The following is a 17,006-nucleotide window of genomic DNA, read 5'->3' as shown; positions in this document are numbered from 1 at the left end:
TCGTTGGGCCTTAGAATTTCTTCGATATCGTTTTGTACTGTTAGCTCCTTGTAAACTGATATAGCAGACTTGAGTCTGATAGTCTGAGCTTTAGCTAGGTAGTAACACAGCTTTGGGACTTTACCTTCATAATTCCTTGTATTGCTTGGTTCTTGATTCTGGCAGTCTTCTCGATAATTTCGGTTGAATATGGTTCGGATGCTCGGTTTGGGGGACTCTTCGTGACGCTCGATTGGCCGTTAATCCTAATTTTGTTCAACTTCTTAGCTGCAGATACTCGGTTCAAGTCTGTGGTCCAGCTTACTCGTGACCTTAGCTATAGTTACCTGGTTTAAGTCTGTGGTCCAACTTACTTGTGATTGACTCCTTAGATACAGTTACCCGGTTCAAGTCCGCGGTCTAGCTTACTCGCGATCGACTCCATAGCTACAATTATCCGGTTCAAGTCCAAGGTCCAGCTTAATCATATTCGAATCCTGAGTTATAGTTACCCGATTCGAGCCCGTGGTCTAACTTACTGGTGATCGACTCCTTAGCTACCGTTACCCCATTCAAGCCCATGGTCCAGCTTACACGTGGCTCAAATCTACGATTATCTGTCACTCGGGTCAAGTTTGTGATTGCTTTCAAAATCTCAATTTAGGTTCTTGATTCTCTAATGAATCTTCGGTTCAAGTCTGTATCTACTCTCAGCTTTGGGTTAAAGTTTCAGGCTCTTGGGATGGTTCGGTTCAAGTCTGGGAAATTGGTGGTATTATTGGAACTCTTTTGGCTCCGTTCATTTTACTTCAACTATCCTTGATCCTGTCGGGCTTATGGGAATCCATTCAGGTTATTACTCCTAGACTTATACACGAGCATATCCGTCGGATTTATGGAAGCCTGGCGGATTTAGTTAGCTACTCTACTTCTCTTTGTGTGTTGAGTACACTCATGTACATACCTACATTTACTTCTTATCCTGTCTTTGGTTGTGATTACTTTCTCCCACTTCAGTTTAATTTTGCTTATCTTGCTTAGTCGACCTATGATGCCTACTGGGTACTTATTATTTTGGTACTCATATTATATTCTACATCTATTTTCGTGATGCAAGTCCGAGTACTAGCTATCGGCATTGATTCAAGCCAGCTGTTGTCTTGATCGGAGGCGAGGGTGAGTACATTGCGTTCTGGAGTTACCCGGCTCCGTCTGTACATATATTTTGCTTGTTTTTTGCTTTTTGAGACAACCCTGTTTCTATGGTCCACTCTTGGAACTTTTACTCTTTTTGTAGTAGCTCTGTACTTGTGACTTTTAGGTTCTAGGAGGGATCTTTTTATTTGTATATATTTCGTTTAGCTTCCACGGTCCAGTTATGTTCTTGTTATTTCATTTGTGTTTTTAGTTGTATGGTTCGTCTTCTACCCTGACATCCCATTACTTACCGTTCTGGAATATGGGTCGGCTTGCCTACTGGTGGGTCATAGTAGGCATCATCATGACCTGAGAGATTGGGTCGTGACAATAATTTTGTTAGTATTCTAATTTTTAAATTAAAGTAGAAGTAATTGTTGAATAAATTTGTAGACTTATATATTTCTTTTAAATCATATTTATGTACGTTATGTTGAAATTTAACATAATAGTAGTATTATGTTAAAAATTTTATTTAGAATTTAGAATTTATATTTTATTTTCAGTTTCATTTATTTTAATAGTATTGACTTGATATTTTACATTGCAAACCATATTTTTTTAGTTAGACTTGATAGATTATGTTTTTGTCAAATGTTTTAATAATTTTATTATATTTTATTTATAATATGAATATTTTTGTCAAAACGTGCATTTTAATGATGTTCAAAGAAATATTGTACTTTTAGTTTTTATTATTAATTTAATTAAAATACATTAATTTAAAAAATATAAATCAATTATTTTTTTATAATATTAGTAAGAACGTATGTTTATTAATTAATATATTTTCAAAAGACAATGTATATCTTAAATTTTTAATTTAATATCATTTATAAAGGCCGTTATTTGTCTAATATAAATTTTAAGTTTAGATTATTAACTTTTATATTTAAAATTTCATATAATCGTGTAATTATATTTGTGCAACCAAACAATACACTTGTAATTACACTATAATTACAATGTGACAAACAAATAAGTCATCGTAATTATTAGATTGTGTAATTACTAGATTGGTAATTACTACCCTAGTAATTGTACCAATTTCAATTATCCGGTGTTTTCCAAACAGACCTAAAAAAATTCCACAGAGAAACCATCAATTACAGGAGCTTTATCATTGGGCATACTTGAGAGTGTTATCAGCATTTCTTTCTTGGGGACTAGTTTGATGAGCAATTTTTGCCTCCAACATTTTTTCATATATATCTTCCCATTTGTGCAGCTAAGAGATAACTTTTCTTTCGTTACTGATGAACTGAGGATTCAGAACATTATCATTAAGAGCATTTGGATTTAGGATAGAAGCAAATAGCGAATGTACTTGCAGTTAAGACATGTCTTGTAGTCGAAGGAAAGGACAGAGATTCACCAATAACATCTTATCAGACAGACAAAAGCAAGAGGCTAGGTGGGAATAAATAATAGAATTCGTTCGAGCTGAATTACATCCACTCATTCACGGTCGAAGACTCTGCAACCTGTGAGCTTCCTCCTAAGTGAATCAACTTTGTTATCCAAAGAGAATAACTCCTTATTCATATGCTTATATTCTTTTGTTTTACTTGTGTTCTTTTATTTTGAGTATGTTACTTTCTTCTAAAAAAAAAAGGAGAGCTTCAAAAAAAATTCATATTAATCTTACAAAGTCTAAATTATTGTGTTTAGAAGGTAATTGAGCATCCCACCCCTCCCGTAACCAAAAATAAAAAGTAGAAAAAAATCAAGGTTGTTGTACATGAATGGATATCAAATATTCAATAGAACTACCTTTGTAATTTAATTGTGTGTGCGGTTTGTATCTTAGCTTCCTCAACTATTTTTGCATTACCACAAATTTGCAACAATATGTTAGTCTTTAAATATCGAATGTCAACATTATGTTTATAAACCCAAATAGGTATTACCTTAAATTCTTAACACAAATTGTTAAATATTTCTAACCTAAGTAGGTATCACCGAAAAACCTTTAACACAGGGTGTCATCGGACTTTTCAAGGAACATAAACATTTGGTAATTCCTTCAAGCTGTTTATTGTTCCTTTATTCATGAATTCATATATGTATATACCATATAATTTTCCGTTTAAGGGATTCAATGTAACCCCCTTGCACTCATCTGACTCTGCCCTGGCATCACTTATCTAGTTAAGGTCAACAGTTTGAATAAGGACAGCCTAGTGCACTTAAGTTCCCGCTATGCGCAGGGTCCGGGGAAGGGCCCGAAGGTCAACAGTTTGAATATCTTCTTAAAATTGTGATTTTTAGATGCTTCATCGACCAATATGTTAATAAAATAAAAAAAATAGTCTAGAATGGATCTAATGATATTCTCCAAAAATGAAATTCAACGACACTAGTTGGTTAACACTTGTGATATCGTCCATGACAAATGGCAATTCATTGGTCATGCCTTTTGTACTTGAGTACTTTTTGTTGCTTAAATTGTTTTGAATTATTTTTCTAGAATCGAGGGTCAATTAAAAATAATTTTTTTATCTACATAAGGTAGGGATAATGTATGCGTACATACTATTCACTTCAAATCATATTTTATAGAATTATGCTGAATATGTTAGTGTTGTTATTTCAACCTTTAGTAGTTCTAGGCAATTATAAAAATATATAAAAATAATGAAAAACTTACTAAGGGGAGTCATAATATTGTGTTTGAATTGTGTTTTATAATATGCCGTTATAGTAATTTGTTTGACAACACGAGATACTTAATGCACCGAGCTACCATGTTATGAATCTATTATTGACCTAATCATCCTTTTTTTTTTGTGCAGACCAAAATGGCATCTTATAAATTTATTTGTTTCCTAGCAATGGTTTCTCTTATGATCACCAATATTAGTGCAAGCAAGGCATGCCACCCTGATGATCTCAAGGGTCTCAATGAGTTCAAAGCTGGCATACATTCTGACACTTCTGGAAGACTAAGCAAATGGATAGGCCAAGATTGTTGCAGTTGGCCAGGCATTTCTTGCAACTCTACAACTAACAGAGTTGTAGAAATCTATCTACCTGGTCACTATGTCGATGGTGATGATGAATCTCCCAAGTTTGTGTCAAGCACAATGAGTGGTTCAATATCCCCTTCAATTTCACTTCTCACTTCACTACAAGTTCTTGATCTTAACAAACTAGTTGGATTAACAGGACAAATTCCTGAGTCCATTGGGCTTCTCAAGAATCTCAAAGACCTTAATTTAGAAACCAATCAAATCTCTGGTACAATTCCAAAGTCGGTATTCACAAATTTGACGTCTCTGACAATCTTGAATCTTGCAAATAATCACTTGACCGGGGGGATATCGGAAAATATTGGGAATTTACAAGCACTTCAAAAGCTTTTCTTGTCTAACAATTCGTTAACCGGAACAATCCCAGCTTCAATTACAAAACTACATTCCATTTTCTATATCAACATAGAAAAAAATCAACTAGTGGGAGAAATACAATTGCCTTCGAGTCCTGCCCAATGGCCTTTAATTAGAAATTTGGCTCTTGACAACAATAGACTCACTGGAGTTATACCTGATTCAATTGGCTACTTGACAACACTTACAGAAATTTCTGTGTCAAATAATCAACTGACAGGGCCAATTCCTTCTTGTTTGGGAAACATAAAGAACTTGCAAATATTGAAGGTCAATAACAACAACTTGTCAGTTGATAAGTTGCCAACATCAATTTGTGGACTTACTACACTAAGTGTCCTATATGTTTCTCAAAACAAGATCCATGGACCATTGCCTGAATGTCTTTCTTCATTCAAGTACCTTCTAAACGTCGATGTACCATTCAAACGTACAGCCGTTCTTCCCATTGGAGTACACAGAGTCTAAGTTACAGTGACGGAGCCTGAAATTCTGATAACGAGATTCAAGAAAATCCAAAAAATGCCTCAGTTGGGATTCAAACCTATATTTATCTTATGCTAAGGGGATTTGAAATTTTATGTATGTCTACAAAAAAAAAAAACATGCTTTTACTTATCTCTATGTTACTTGAGACTCTAACTTGCCAGAATGACTGGCAAGTATGAAAAAATCTAAGAGATAAAGTACTTTCTTCGTTCTTATATTTGAGAACTCTTTAATTTTAATTTCTTATTAGTATATACGTACCTGCGCAATGCACGAAGATATTAAAAAATATCTTGTTAAGATCTTTTAAAACGAAATTTCAATATTCATCTTATTTACTGAGGTAATACACCTTATACTAGAAATTAACATGAACCAACAACTTTAACACATAAATATATAGCAAGTATATATTTTTGATAAGGTAAATTTCTTTATTCGACATCGTTTTAACGTATGAATGCTTAGGTATTAAAAATCTCATTTCTTTAATTAATAAATATATTATCCTTCTATATTTTATATTAATTTTTCTTACCTCATATATAATATTTTTCGAATATCACTTTTAATACACTGTATCTATTCTTTATGATATTTTAATTACTAATATAGGAGTTATTCAACTATTTCGTCATAAAATTGATACTTTAAATAATTTTCATCTTAGTATAATGTGCAATAAGCAATATTTTGTTTTTGTTTGTTTTCAATATAAAATTTTGAGATCTGTATGGAGGGAATTAAAGGGATAGTGAGAAACAGTGGTATAATTCCCTTTCCCTATTCAGAAAATAATATTGGTGCTGTGAATTGCTAAAATGAAAAACGTAATGAAAACTTTTTAGGAAAAAGGAGGACTAAAAGAGTATCTGTTTTAGATTACCAAGTGAATGATGTTAGTGTACCGTTCAACTGCTGGACCAAAAAAGGAGCTAATATTTGCTTAATTTTTTGTGTATCTCCGAAAAGAGGTACAGTAAAATCTCACTAAATTAATGTTCGATAAATTAATAATTTCTTTAAGATAATATTTTCCTCCAATTCTGACTTGAGCTAATAGAAAAAATCATTCATTTTAATAGGATAATAAGATAATATATTTTCAGAAAACCCCTTTATAAATATATGATCTCATTCATATTATAAATTAATAATTCTATAAAAGTACAAATATATCTAAGACAATTTAGAGCCTGTTTGGATGGGCTTTAAGTTGGTCAAACCAACTTATAAGCCTCTTTTTAGCTTTTGGACGTGTTTGTCTAATTCTAACTTTAAGTCATAAAGTTCTTAAAGTCAGTCAAAAATGAAAAGTTAGGATTTCTAACCTTTTTTTTTCTAAGTGCTTAAAGCCATTTTGTTTGACCATGGAAATTATTTTTATATCCCTTATATTTTAACTAAATTCCCAAACTATCATTTTTATTCTTTTAACCATAAAATTCAAACACTTATTTTCAATATAAGCACTTTTATCCAAACAATCAACTGCTTATTTATAAAAATAACTTTCAGCACTTCAAAATTCTAAAAGCACTTCATACATAAAAGTTACTTTTTTTAAGCCCATCCAAACGGGCTCTTAGTGAAATGTGATTCTATTGTATTTTGTTATAGTTTAAATCTAGTTGAATTTCATCTCTAACTTTTCTTATTGCATCCAAAAGTTTCGATGTTATCTTTTCGAACTCTACCATAAAATTGTGAAAAGTTCTAGATGTGATAAGTGTTTCCTTATGCATAACTGGCTCCAAAGGTATTGTATCATCTTCAACCTCATCATCAACATTGTTTTTCCAATGGTATCCACAATTTTTTTTAACCTCAAGACCTCTGAACATATATCATTTTCACTCGGGTAATCAGGGGTGGATCTAGATGGAGCGCAACGAGTTCACCCGAACCTCCTTCATCGAAAAATCACACTATATATATAAGGAAAATTCTAATTTTGTGAATATATATTAAAATGAGCCCCCTAAAAAAAGTAAAAAGCTTAGCTTAGTGAATAAGGGGTTCAAGAATTGCCCCTAGAGTTCATCTCACGCACAAGAAGTCTTTTCCTCCTTTTTATGCTTTGGAAAATGAAAAGTCTCGTAGTAAAAATTTACTTGGGCTCAACTTTTGAGCTTGGATCTTCTTTTCCTTTTTCTATATTTTTCTCTTTTATGCCATTTTTTTTTTTAATTTATCTTTGTTTAAATTTATTAGATACATTCTTTTTATTTATATTTTTTATTCTTCTTATATCTATTATTCATTTTATTTCAATGTAACTCTTTTTTCATGTACTAGCTTAAATAAACTCTTTAAAAATGATTAATTATATAAAACTTAAAATTGAGATAGAAATATATATTTTTTTTAAAAAAATAAGGTAAATTAGATGTAATTAAATGAAGAAACTTAAAAATCGTCAGCATCCTTTTAACAATATCAATTTAATAGAATTCATGAAATTTCTTTACTATTTTAGAGAGATATAAACTAAACTTAATTGATTTATTCCTCATTTGTCTTTTTTTTCCAAATGATGACTAACTAGTAAATTGAACTATATGAACTAAAAAAATTGACAATGCCATTTATTTAATAACTCTATTCACACAAACTTTTAGAGAATCTTGACGACATAGTAACGTGTGATTAGATGAATACTAATTTAAAATTTTTAAAAAGTGCAAAATAAAGTAAAATAGTACAAAATAAAAGTATAAAAAGCACAAGTAATTTTAAGAATGCTCGATAGAGTAGGGTAAAAGTAGGAAGAAATGTTTAATGTGGTATGATAAGATAGGTTAAATTTAGTGGGTTAAGGTAAATATTTTGCTTCCCCTTCTCACTCCCCTTTTCATCCTTTAATTTTCACGTGTTTTAGAAATTAACTTACGTAATAATATAATACAACTGTTCCACTAAAATTCTTTTTATCAACTTATGTTTATTCTCGGTATCTTTGATTAATTTGGTGTTTACTTTTATGAACCAATAAAATATCCATGGTTGTTTGTACAAAGAGCATGCCGAGGGGGATACTACGCGCACTTGCATTGCTCCTGAGTTTCTTCTTTATATTTTGAACCCCAGAGCAAAAATCCTGGCTCCGCTACTGCAGATAATCCAACAGGTTATTGACGTTCATTTTATCGCGGTAACTGAGATCTTAATCATACCTCAAATTCAAGAATGACATTTTCACCAAATGGGTTCATTAAAAATGACGTTTTTTTCTTATGGATTCCAATTTCGTCGTCATGTCTTGTATATCAAAATTAAACTTCTTTGAATCTTAAAACACTCTTTAAATTAAAAAAATATTAATTTATAAATTAAATAATACCTCTAAAAAATAATATTCCATGGTTCCACCTATATTAATTTAGTAAAATTTTACTGGATACTATTCCTTATTTGTGGGCCCATTCACAGTTTTTTGATGTTTCTGCATTTCTGCATTTGCCTAACCTTTTCTAATTATTTTTAATTATTTTTAAGGGGAATTTTCGCATATAGCCACTCAAAAATATCTTAATTATGCTCCATAGCTATAGTTTGTTAATTACAATTTGTAGCAATAGTTATAGGAATGTTTGTATAATTCATGCATCATTTGTATACGTTTGTATAATTCGCTATACAATTCACAGTTTTTGTATAATGTTTGTATATTTCACTAGAAAATTCATGCACAACGTTTGTATAATCCGCTATACAATTTGTAGTGTTTGTATATTTTGCTATACTATTTGATTCACGCACAATGTTTGTATAAATCGTGTGAATTATACAAAACTTAAACTGTAATTACAGCTACATATTTATCACGAGCCATAATTAATTCAAACTATAACTATGTTAGCTAATTAACTAGTATATATTTGTTTATTCGTTGAAGATCCATTTCCTTCCTGATATTGGTGAGATCTCCTTACTTTGGGAGGAATCATATTTACTTTATTTGTTATTGTTGAGTAGTTCTTTGAGGTAGTCATGAGCTTGTCTCTATACCTTTCTGATAGTTGATAGAGGCTTCATAGACATAGACTGAGTAGATTGAAGTTGATGTTTCCTTTTTAGTCTTTTTTGCAAAAAACTACTACCTATGAGGTTTGAGTTGACTTTTAACATTGTTTATTTAAACTATTACTTCATTGAATATCAATTGTTAGCCCACTTGAATGTCTTTTTTGGAATATATAGGTTTTCTGCTGAGTGATTGAATGAGTGATCAGACCAAGTTTTTCGCTTGGGGAAAGCGATGGTCTCCGAGTGCCGGCCATGTCTAGGATACCCTCTCTGAATGTGACAAACTTGGTATCAAAGAATAGAGTTCAAAAGTCCTAGAGTGTCTATGAAGCCGTGTCTAGTAGAGTCTTGTTTATGGGTGTGAAGTACACCACACTTATAACTAGGAGGTTATATGACATTAGAAATTGTTTTATTCTTCATATTCTGAGTTCGTGCGATAGAGTTTAACTCTATTAAAGTTCTTTCCTAATTTGTGCATTTACGTGTTTGTAGATGATGCCGCCAAAACATACCGCTCGTCAGAGGAACACCGCTAGCACCTATGTTAGCTAATTAATTAGTATATATTTGTTTATCTGCATAATTAATGCACAACTATGATAGTGTTTTTTTTGATAAATAAAGTAATTTTATCACCAAGTAAGAATTACAGCTCAATTTCAATCTGACAAGCAGGCTTGGACATTCCCAGCTCCTGGCTATCTAAACATCTATCATCCTCTACTAATATAGGCAATGGATAACATCTAAACCTTTGTATATATAGCCTATTCTGAGGTTTCAAATGTTCTCTGAAGTAGACTTCCTGAGCAATGTGTTTTATAATGTCATCAATGCTTCTGTTCTTTTGTTGGAATATTCGTTGATTTCGCTCCTTCCAGATAAAATAGACTGCTGCAGCTAATGCTATCTTGTACACCTCTGCCCGAGTACTTCTTCCTTTACATCACCTCTCTGCCCATTTGAGTTCTTCCTCCCATTCCATACATGATCATTGGATGTGTATCCATTTGAAGCCTAGACCATAGTTGTCCAATGTAGTTGCAGCCAAAGAATAGATATTGAATAGATTCAGGACAACTATTGCAGAGTCGACATTGTAAGTTTATGTCCAGTCCCCACTTAACCAATCTTTCACAGGTGTATAATCTTCCCACTGCTGCTAATCTCAATATAAAAATCCATTTTGGTGCACCTTGATTACCACATATCACTCCTTTCCAGCTAATCTTTTCAAAATATCCTTGTAATTTTTTGATAGATGCTTTTAATGCTCAAACTGGGCATTGTATGTATTGTCTCCACAGGCATGCTAGCCTCTATAAAGTATTTTTTTGCGTTGAATATCTTTTGAATCACCCAGGATGCTTGTTTTGGTTCTACTTCCCATATGCATATACAATTCACATAATATGCATGTATCTATTTGATCCATAGTTTATCTTTCTTTGTACACATATTCCATAATAGTTAATATTTTGATTGCAGCTTTCTTCCATGTTTCCATGTCAATCATATTCAGACCCCCTGCTGATTGAGGCTGACAATGTAATGACCCGTAAGGTCATTTTCGATATTTTTGATAAAATTACCATTTTACTCCTCTCGTCAGTTGCTCCGAGTCATTTTAGATTGGGTTTAAAAGTTGGTTTTTGGAAAGCTTGTGAAAAGTGGAGGTTTTGCTAAGAAAGTGAGTTTCAAAGGCTTAAGTTGTCAAATTTTGAGTTTCGAAATCATTTGGAGTTTCTAGTCTCGAAATGAAATTTCTTCAATTCCATTAGTTCTGGATTGTGGAAATTGGTTTAGGAGAGTTGTCGGAATCAGATTTGGAGTTAAAACGTGGAATTCAGGTCCGAAGTTGGAAATTGAGTTAAAGTTTGATCTAAGTTTGACTTTGGTCAACATTTGGGGTTCGGGTGCTCGGATTGGGTTTCTGATGGTTTCGACGGTTTCGGGAGGTAATTCTAATGCTTGAAATGGCTTCGTTATAATTTTTAGAAGTCCAAGAATATTGTGGGTATTTCAAGTGCCAAAACTAGTTTAGTTGCGACCTATTAGATTTCGGGTCAAGGAGACCTCAAATTAGAATTTTGATAGTTCCATTGAGTCCGTAATGTCAAATTTAGTGGGTTGCATATATGATTTGTATATACGGGGTTCCGAACGAATTCTGAAGGTCTATTCCGTTACTTTGAGACTTGTAGAAAATCTGTTATCTGGTGCCTGGGAGATCTTTCTCCGCGATTGCGATGCCTTCTCCATGTTCGCGGAGGCTAATGGTTTCCTTCTCCGTGTTCGCGAAGGAAGGTCTGCGTTCGAAGAGTGTGACAGGTTTCTTCTCCGCATTCACGGAGGAAAGTCTGGGTAAGCGGAGTGTTGTCCCTGCTGCCTCCGTGTTCGCGGAGAACAAAAGTTGTTTGAACAGTGTAAATTCGGGGTTTAAGTCATTTTTCATCAATTTTTGAGTTTTCAATCTTTGGATAGGCGATTTGGAAGGGGTTTCTCACTGAGAAACTATTGGGTAAACTATTCTAACCAATTTTCTTGATTACCCATTACTTATTTGGATTTTTCAACATGAAATTGGTGATTTTGAGTTAGAGGAATTGGGTTTTTTCAAGAACAATGCAAATTTAGTTTTTTAATGATTTTCAACTCATTTAACTCCATTTTTGAAATGGATTTCACCAGTAGATTCCTGATTACTTGAGGAACATTTTTATCTAAAAATAATCAAATTCCGAGTTTGATTTTTGATATGAGATTTTTGATCATTTTACCATTTTCACTCGAATTCCTTGATGTTAGTGTCAATAGATTTGAAATGTGATTATGAGTTTATATTTGATTAGATTGTGGTGATTTGGAGTATCATCAGAGAGGAAAAGCAATAATTTTGAATTGTTCGTGACTTTTTGGCTAAGACAAGTGGAATTCTAACCTTTGTTAAGTATGTTGAACCTTGTATTTTCTATATGAGGGGATTAGGGTGTGTTGGGTCATTATATTGAATTGAGTTATATGAGTTGAAGGGTGATAGTGGATTTGAATAGAGATTAATCGTCTACGTGTTATGGATTTCGGGATTGTGATCTATTGTATGATTGTAGTTTATATGACACCATTATGAATATTTATCTTGCTTCACTCTTTAATTGTGCATATATTGTATCTGTGATGACTAAAAAATAATATGAGTAAGGTACTAGATATTGGGATCGAGGTTTCTACCGGTTGAGGTGATTTGCCGAGGTTTCTTTTGACGGCCAAGGTCTTTTTCGGAGGATATTATGGCCGAGGTCTCTTTCGGAAGGTATAGGCCGAGGTCATTTTCGGCGGATACATGGTCTATGTGAGGCTCCCATGGGTTCCAGTCTGAGGTGATTAGCGGATGTGTATTGTAGAACAAACATGCATCACGATATTTGACAATGCATTTCAATTCATTTATTCCTGTGATTGATTATGATATGAGATTGTACGTGTTTGCCTGAGTATAGTGATGAGAATGTATTTGTGCCTTCTATTGTGGACTGTCTAGTATCCTAATGCAATTGTGATATAAACTGTATAGATTAGGTTGTCTGAGTGCAGGTGTGTAGTTGTTGGGGATTATGCTTGGGATGTCAGGAGTACCTATGTTCCACATTGCTTTACTTAGGGTATAGTTTCCATTTTGCTGAGTACCATGTTATTGGTGCTCACCCCTTGCTTCTATATTTATGTAGGATCTGAGCCCGACATCTCCTGCTCATAGTACTCTTTGACCGATCCGAGCTTCTAGACATTTGAGATGTAGTAATTTGTCCTCTTCGACGGACTCTCGTCGTCCCTTACCTTATGTTTAATTCTACTTTGGAACTAAGACTATATATATACATATATATATATATATATATATATATATATATATATATATATATATATATTTGTATCTCTTTATTTCTGTTGAAATAGTGGCTTGTACATGTGACACCAAGTCTTGGGTAGTTTAGAATTTAATTTTCGCTTATCCTTATTTATATCATGACTTTATAATTCCGCTTTTATTTTCGATTACTTTAAATTGTTTACTCTTAGGCTGACTCGTTTTGGTGGATTAGGCGAGTGCCATCACACCCGATTTCGAGTCGTGATAGACAAAGTCTACTCCATGCTACTAATGCTTTCTTTGTTACCTCTGACTTTCCAGTCCATAAGAATCTTTTACACATCTGTTCAATCAATTGTGATATCTTCTTTGGTTGTATGAATATTTGGGACCAATATGTTTGCATTGATATCAGAACACTCCTTATCAGTTGCCCTCTTCCTGCATAGGATAGAAACTTTGATTTCCCTGAAGAGATCCTGCCTAATATCATTTCCAGCAATGGCTCACATTGTGCAATAGATAATCTTCTGGTACTCAGGGGTACCCCAAGATATCTAAAAGGTAGCTCCCCTCTGGTGAATCCTGTATATGCCATTATTTGAGCTTGGACGGTGATGGGTACTCCTCCAAAGTATATGGAACTTTTACTAGTGTTTTCTATCAATCCTGAAGCCTTGGAGAATTCCTGAACTATATCAAACAGTATCTGAAAAGAAATGGCATCTCCCCTCCTAAATAGTAATAGGTCATCAACAAATCCCAGCTGGACTATGCTTACCTTAGAGCATTTGGGATGATATTTAAAATCATTGTTCCCCTTCAAGTTCTTCAGAAGTATGGTCAAGCACTCCATGCTCAGTACAAACAAATATGGGGACAAAGGGTCCCCTTGCTTAAACCTTTCTTGGCTACAAATGGAGGAGTAGGTACACCATTGATTAGTATAGAATAGGACACAGTTGTAAGGCAAGCCATAATCCAGTTAATAAATTTTGTTGGAAAGTTTAAATATCTCAAAATTTGCTCTACAAAAGGCCACTCAATAGAATCATATGCCTTCTGCATGTCAATCTTCATCATACTTCTAAGAGATATACCTTTCCTGCCATATCCTTTCACCAATTCATGACTAAGTAAGATGTTATCCACAATAACCCTCCCTGGTACAAAGGCTGCTTGACTAGCATCTATTAGTTTATCCACCACAGCTTGCATTCTTATGGTTAAGATCTTGGATATAATTTTGTACAATATGGTGCAGCAGGATATTGACCTATACTCTTTCACAGATTGTGGGTGCTGAATCTTTGGAACCAGAGTGATAAGAGCACAATTTATAGCTTTACACATTACTCCAGCATCAAAAAACTTTACCACAGCTTGAGTGATCTCCTTACCCACTATAGGCCATGCCTTCTTATAAAATAAAGCATTGAAGCCATCGCCTCCTGGAGCCTTGTTATGTGTTTTTGTAGTTAGAGAAATGACATCGTGTCTAAACGACAAATTGATAAAAATATAGCTTTTTTGGTTAAATTTTGTGACTAGTCAATGTTCCCACTTATAAAATAAATGGGAAAAATATATATTATTTTAAAAAATTAACTATATACTAGTGCTAATCTACTATCACGCGCATAAAAATAATAAAAAAAACTAAATAAAATCTCTTGAATTAAAATTTCTATTCAAAAATAATTCAATTAACATTTATTATAGAGAATGATCCCAAAATTATTGTGGGCGAAGTGCATTTTGTCTATCTCACAAGTCAAACCTTGACAGTTGGCTTGTGGATTCATGAGTCCTTTGTTCTTCACAATATATTAGTTTTTTTTTTTATAGACGTTATAAAATAATGTAAATTTTACCTAAATCCCATAATGATTTTTCCCAATTACATTTTATCTCTACTCTTTTAAAAATTATTCAAAATTCCTTTTTTTTGGGTGGATTTGGATACATCACGTACGTCCTGATACATTACCTAAAGTATATCCGATTGATTCATCGTGTAAAGTGATATATCCGACGTCCTGGTACATTACATAAATGATGTATTCGACCGATACATCGCGTACAATGATATATCATAAAGTAAGAAAAAGTAAAGATTTTTGTAATTTTTTCAAATGGTAGGAAATTCTAGAGAATATGTTAAAATAAGTTGTGTATTTAGATAATTTTTCCTAAAATAAACTAGATATTGTAGCTTGTGCTAGCACGGACCCAATATGTATTATTTTTCTATTTCAATTCATGTGACACATATAAAATTTGAAAGGTCAATCAAATTTTAATATTATTTATATATTTTAAATTATTACTTATTGTGATTTATAGTACTTTTTTACATAATTTTTGAATAATATATGTTAATCCCATGTTTCAATTTATGTGGTAGTTACAGAATTTTGAGAGTCAATCGAACTTTTTCTATTTCTTTTAAATATTTTAAATTTTAATTATTATGATTTATAAGATTTTTTACATAATTTTCAAATAATATATATTACTCATTTGTCCCAATTTATATGGTACATATAGAATTTTAAGAGTCACCTAATTTTTTATATCTTTTTGAATATTTCAAGTTGTTAATTATTGAGACTTACTGTATTGTTTACGTTGTTTTCAAATAATACATATTACTTTTTTTGCTCCATTTTATGTGATACCGATATAATTTCAAGAGTCAATGAAATTTTTTATGTGTTAAAATATTTTAAGTTATTAGTTATCATAATTTATAATATTTATAGTATCGATATAATTCTAACCAATTATTTAAATAACTTTTAATTATTTTGATGATTTATTTATTTACTTATTTGAAATTTTGTTGATAAATTTTAGTCAGCCAAAAAAAAATAGAGAGACATATATTAATGAGTTAATGAGAACACAAAATGATTAAAGTAGGACCAACTTAGGAAATGCAAAGGAGCAAATGGGCTGCGTGCTGATACATGACACAATCGTCACAGAATTATAACGTGTCACTTTTTCATGCTTAGTCATTTTTAGTGCACAAAGATATAATAGTCAACATAAAAAAATTGATACAATGTATTCTAGAGAACAATCAAAAACTGCATTTAATAAATAAAATGATCAAAATGTCCTAAAATGGCCAAAGCAGGCATGTTAACTTGCTGCCTACTTTAGCCATGAAACTCCCTCTTATATATATATATATTTTGTTTGAACAACATAAGTCTGCAATCTCTTAACTAAAATAATATAATATTAGTAGTATGTCCAGTTGAGTGGGACAAAATATGCACCATTATTTATTGAGATAAGTATCAAAAACACATTTAAACTATTTTTTTCTGAGTTTTATATCTAAATTATTGGAAGTGTGAGTTTCATACCTAAACTATCACTTATTAGTTTGAGAAACACACCTTAGTAGTGTATGTAATATACTCTCTCTACTCTCTTTGGGATAGAAATACTTTAATCTTTAACTTTTAACTAATATGAAAATAAAAAAAATGAATAGTTTAGGTATGAAACTCACTCTCTCAGTAGTTTAGGTATGAAACTAAAAAAAATGAATAGTTCAAATGTGTTTTTGATACTTATCTCTTATTTATTTAAATTATATATTTATCTTTCAAAAATTGATACATTATTTATACATACGGCCATTTTAGTTGAATGTTTCTTGGTCAGTACAGTTATGTAAAATAAATCCTAACAATAATGGTCGATGACGGGCAAAATAAAAAATAATAAAATGCTGGCTGTGGGGTTCGAACCCACGCGCACTTATGTGCAGAAGATCTTAAGTCTTCCCCCTTAACCTCTCGGGCAAACCAGCTTTAATTCTCAATGAACTCTCCCATTCATTATATTGAGCTATTTTTCATAGCTTGTTTTTCGAGAAAATAAATATTCCTTTTTGAATGAATTTTAGGTAATGGTATATTTCACTACGCACTTCCAAATAAATATGTTTCTGAAATATAATTAGGTTTTTGAGACAAACTTTTCAAGAAAAAAAAAGGGAATTTACGAATACATTTTATTTTACAAAC

At 32.2% G+C, this 17,006-nt stretch overlaps 1 protein-coding gene and 1 non-coding gene across 2 annotated transcripts; one reads left to right on the top strand and one right to left on the bottom strand.

Annotated features, from left to right (window-relative positions):
• The first annotated feature begins 3,094 nt into the window (after window positions 1-3,094).
• LOC129885065 (LRR receptor-like serine/threonine-protein kinase FLS2) lies at window positions 3,095-5,259 on the top strand. Its single transcript, XM_055959285.1, has 2 exons — window positions 3,095-3,193; window positions 3,972-5,259. The coding sequence occupies exon 2, from the start codon at window positions 3,978-3,980 to the stop codon at window positions 5,031-5,033; it is 1,056 nt and encodes a 351-aa protein (XP_055815260.1). The 5' UTR covers window positions 3,095-3,193; window positions 3,972-3,977; the 3' UTR covers window positions 5,034-5,259.
• Window positions 5,260-16,706: 11,447 nt separating this feature from the next.
• On the bottom strand, window positions 16,707-16,789 carry TRNAL-UAA (transfer RNA leucine (anticodon UAA)). Its single transcript has one exon. It is a non-coding gene; the product is annotated as a tRNA-Leu (tRNA).
• Window positions 16,790-17,006: the final 217 nt, after the last annotated feature.

The sequence above is a fragment of the Solanum dulcamara genome, chromosome 4, assembly GCF_947179165.1.
Source record: "Solanum dulcamara chromosome 4, daSolDulc1.2, whole genome shotgun sequence".
NCBI lineage: Eukaryota > Viridiplantae > Streptophyta > Magnoliopsida > Solanales > Solanaceae > Solanum > Solanum dulcamara.
Note: the sequence above shows the minus strand (reverse complement) of the source record. Positions and strands in the feature narration are given on the sequence as shown.

Coding starts and splice junctions, on each gene's coding strand:
- LOC129885065 (XM_055959285.1), top strand. CDS start 3,978: ATGGCATCTTATAAATTTATTTGTTTCCTAGCAATGGTTTCTCTTATG.